The sequence below is a fragment of the Apis dorsata genome, unplaced genomic scaffold, assembly GCF_000469605.1.
Source record: "Apis dorsata unplaced genomic scaffold, Apis dorsata 1.3 scaffold_74, whole genome shotgun sequence".
NCBI classification, from domain to species: Eukaryota; Metazoa; Arthropoda; class Insecta; order Hymenoptera; family Apidae; genus Apis; species Apis dorsata.
This window is the reverse complement of record NW_006263372.1, coordinates 852,602-856,413: the sequence shown is the minus strand read 5'-3', so window position 1 is coordinate 856,413 and position 3,812 is coordinate 852,602. Positions and strand designations below refer to the sequence as shown.

At 23.3% G+C, this 3,812-nt stretch overlaps 2 protein-coding genes across 7 annotated transcripts in view; one reads left to right on the top strand and one right to left on the bottom strand.

The window, feature by feature from the left end:
- Positions 1-545, bottom strand: part of LOC102670742 (CDP-diacylglycerol--inositol 3-phosphatidyltransferase) — a 2,867-nt gene extending 2,322 nt beyond the window's left edge. The window contains exons 1-2 of the mRNA XM_006610464.2: positions 396-545; positions 218-296 (exon numbers count right to left, since the gene is read on the bottom strand). Of these exons, the coding sequence (XP_006610527.1) occupies positions 218-263 (46 nt within the window). The 5' untranslated portion in view covers positions 264-296; positions 396-545. The remainder of the gene's footprint in view (positions 1-217; positions 297-395) is intronic.
- Positions 546-2,062: 1,517 nt separating this feature from the next.
- Positions 2,063-3,812, top strand: part of LOC102671201 (putative mediator of RNA polymerase II transcription subunit 26) — a 14,405-nt gene continuing 12,655 nt past the window's right edge. For 5 of the 6 annotated variants that reach the window (XM_031508119.1, XM_031508118.1, XM_031508120.1 and 2 more), the window contains exon 1: positions 2,063-3,016. In XM_031508119.1, the coding sequence (XP_031363979.1) occupies positions 2,747-3,016 (270 nt within the window). In that variant the 5' untranslated portion in view covers positions 2,063-2,746. The remainder of the gene's footprint in view (positions 3,017-3,812) is intronic. The other variant, XM_031508117.1, reaches the window with a different exon arrangement.

The window sequence follows — 3,812 nt, the reverse complement described above, 5'->3', positions numbered from 1 at the left end:
ATCTTATATAATTTTTTTTTAACTTTAGAATTATTTACTTTTTTTACTTAATTTAAAAGTGAATTGTATACAAATTTATTATATTAACATTATGTTAACAATATATTTTTTAGTTTGATTTAAAAAATTAATATAAAAATTATATAAAATTTGTTATATAAAAAAAATAAAAATTAAATACAAATTATGTGATATTAAATTTTAAATATTTATTTACCAATAATATTGGGCACAAATAAGAAAATATTTTCTGATTTTGTCATTTTTTTTTGTTTGTAATTATCTTTCACTGTTATCTGAAATTAAATATAAAAATTAATTTTTTTAATTATAGTATCTTTCGTTAAAAAAATTCAATTCAAGAACTTCGTAATTATTTCACTTTTGTACACTACCGATTTCAAGTTTAATCTAAATTACTGTGGAAAAGAGTATAGACATCCTACAACGTCAATGAATGGTAGAATCGACAATCATATCGCTTTGGGATTCGAGTTCGAGATGTATCGATTCCGGTGACGCATATAGTAATCACACAACTAGCAGTGTTGTATCTATTACTATTTTCACCTAAATTTATTTGCATCATGTGAGATTAAAAAAATAATAATTTTTATAAAATACAATATTTGTGTATGTGTGTATGTGTGTGTATGTATAGATATATATAATTATACATTTAAAAAAAAATTATATTTTATTTTAACTATGTTATAATTAAATTACAAAGATTCAAATAAATTTTAATTACAATTATTTTTTAAACATGATGATTTTTAAATAAATCTGCTTTTATCATATTCATAAAATCTATTTTATATATTTAAAAAAAAATCATAGTTGTAAAAGATATATTGACACATAGTTACGTTCCTGAAGCCAGACGACATTTTCGGAGGCTAAACGGCTGGTCCGCCGTTTCTCTGCGCAAAAGCGATCGTTTATTGTGTCGCGAGAAAACTGTCGGTACAGGTTTATGTCAATTTTCCTTAACTTTTTTCTGATATAACTAACTAAAAATAATATTCATTAACTAATAGTGAAGTCAAGTGAAATGTTTTAGTGTTAAAATTGATTAACCGTACGGTTGGATTTGGACGTCGTGCAATGAAGTTTAGGGTGGACTACTTTCCATTTACTGGAATACAATTAATAATGTATTTAAAATAAATCTTTCAAAAAAATTTTATTATTTATTTTTAAATTAAACATTGTAAAAAAAGATCATTGTCGTAATTTTAGTGCCATTGTCGAAAAGTGTATAACCAGAAGTAACATTATGCGATCGATAATTCGCCGACGATTTTGGAATACGCTTCAATGATCGAATCAAATACTTATGATTTTGTGCAACAATTCTTATTGTCAGTGAAATATTTTAAAAGTGATTTCAGTGTCTTCCAAAACTTGTGCACAACAAAATAATAGCAAGAACAAAGTATATACTTGTTGGTATGTGTACAAGCAATGCCAGAAACAGTGTCGTTTGGGACAAATACATTTTTGCGTCTTCCATCCGTATACGATTGCAATATCATTACAAGTAAATTGCATTTCGTATGAAAAAAAATTTACAAGAAACATACATGAGAAAAATGTGCATTTTAATATCGTTAGCGGCCATTTTGAACTTATGAGTATCTCGAACTACGACGATTATCAACCTCGTCTTATAATTCCAAAATTGAACCTTTTTTTTTTACGTCTTTCAATAGAGTACAAAAGCGTAAAGAGCTTATTTGTCATGTCATCTGAAAATATTTACTATTTTCTTTTTCTAAAATGAAATTCTAATAAGTGCTACAGAAAGCATTCCATTCATTTTATATTTTATATTTTAATATATATCTATTATATTATAATCCTTAATACGAATTTGAATACACGTTCAACCATAATAAAAAATTTGTTCACGAACGAAAGAAGTAAATAAATTACAAATTCTCGTTTATTCTTTATTATTTATGAGAAAGTAACAAATAATTCCAAATGAGCATATCAATTATTAAATGACATATAAGTAAAATAACTTTTTTCATTATTTCATTATTTTTATGTTTTTTCTTCAATAAATATATGATTTGAATATAAGATAAATATTTGCTTATCATACAAGCAGTACAGTTTCAATTTTTTGAAATAACGTACTCTATAGTCGACAGTTGTAATTAGAGGTGACAAGTAGATCTGAAATAACCTCAACAATGAAAAATCGTTGATATCAAAATAGACATATGAATTATGTTTTCAAACTTATTGTACATAAGCAGAAGTGTATAAATTAATTAAAAATATATGGAGAATCACTAAAACAAAAGTTGAAAGACAACAGTTTTCTGATTGATCGACAGTCACGACATTAGATGGTGGACGGTGCCATTTTTATCACTTTCATAGCGCGCATGGTACGCGCGGAAAATTGAGTATATTAAAAAAATTATCAATTGAATCTCACGGTTAAAATACAAATAATTATTATTATTTATGTATGTATATTTTTCGACTTCAATTGTATATTAAAATTGTGTATAAATTAAACCGATTAGGCTTAACCTAATGTGACGGTATAGTGCAGAATGCTTTCGTTTACATGGACGTGATGGTTTCAATAATTTTATAAATAAACTAAATAAACAGAATCATTAAAATTAAAGTGATACAATATGCAAAAATTACAAGTTATTCTCTATAATCAAATAAAATGGGTCGTTAGACCTTAAAATCACCAAAGAAAAATGATAAAAATATGAGCACAGCGGATATAACGCTGTCAGTTTCAGTCAAAATGGCCCCAGGGCCAGAACATCGCCAAGAACCAATAGCACCTGACAAAAGTGCTGAAAATAACAATAGTGAAATCTCTAATGAAAGAGATAATATTGAAAATTCAGTGATAGTTGTTGAGACTGTTAATAACCAGAATTCGAATACAGAATGTGCTTCAACGAACACTGACATCAATTCAGATTCGACAACCCAAAGTGTACCAACTTGCATTACTTCTGACAATAAACAGGTGAGTTAACGATATAAGGAATCCATATAAATAAGATATGTATTAATAGAATAGAATATATAATACTATAAAATCATTTTAATCATTTATATATAGATGTACATGATATGTATAAGAACATTTATACATATATATGAAGATCACTTGAAATATATTATTGAAAGATATAATTTTTTAAGGATATGAATTTAAAAAAATAATATACATAATTATTAGCTTATATAATATTAATTTTTAAATTCTTTAACATTATTTATAGATATAAAAATATATATATATATTTCCCAACATTTTTAATCATTATATTATGTTAAAAATTTAACATAGATGTTTATCTTAATATTTATAACCTAAGTTATAATATAAGTTTTTTAATCAATAATTTATAATCTATAATATTTTTTTAAATTCAAATTTAAATTATTTATAATATGTAATATATAATTATTAAATATATTTGTTCTTATACATTCAAATAAATTGAACATTTGAAATCCATAATAAATGTTTTAAAAGTTTTTATTTTAATTATAAATTACTTATATTAATTATACAGACAAATTTATAGAAATTAATTCAAAGTTTTTATAATTGATAATTTCAATATTTATTTATAATAGTACAATAAATTTATTTATAATAGCACAAAATATTAATGAATATTTTAAACTTTTTCATAAGGAAATAATATAAAAAATTTAATAATCATTTATTTATTAATTGTTACATTTATATATATAAATGATAGTATAAAATATACATTAAATTTTTAAAATATTGAAAATATAATTTTTAT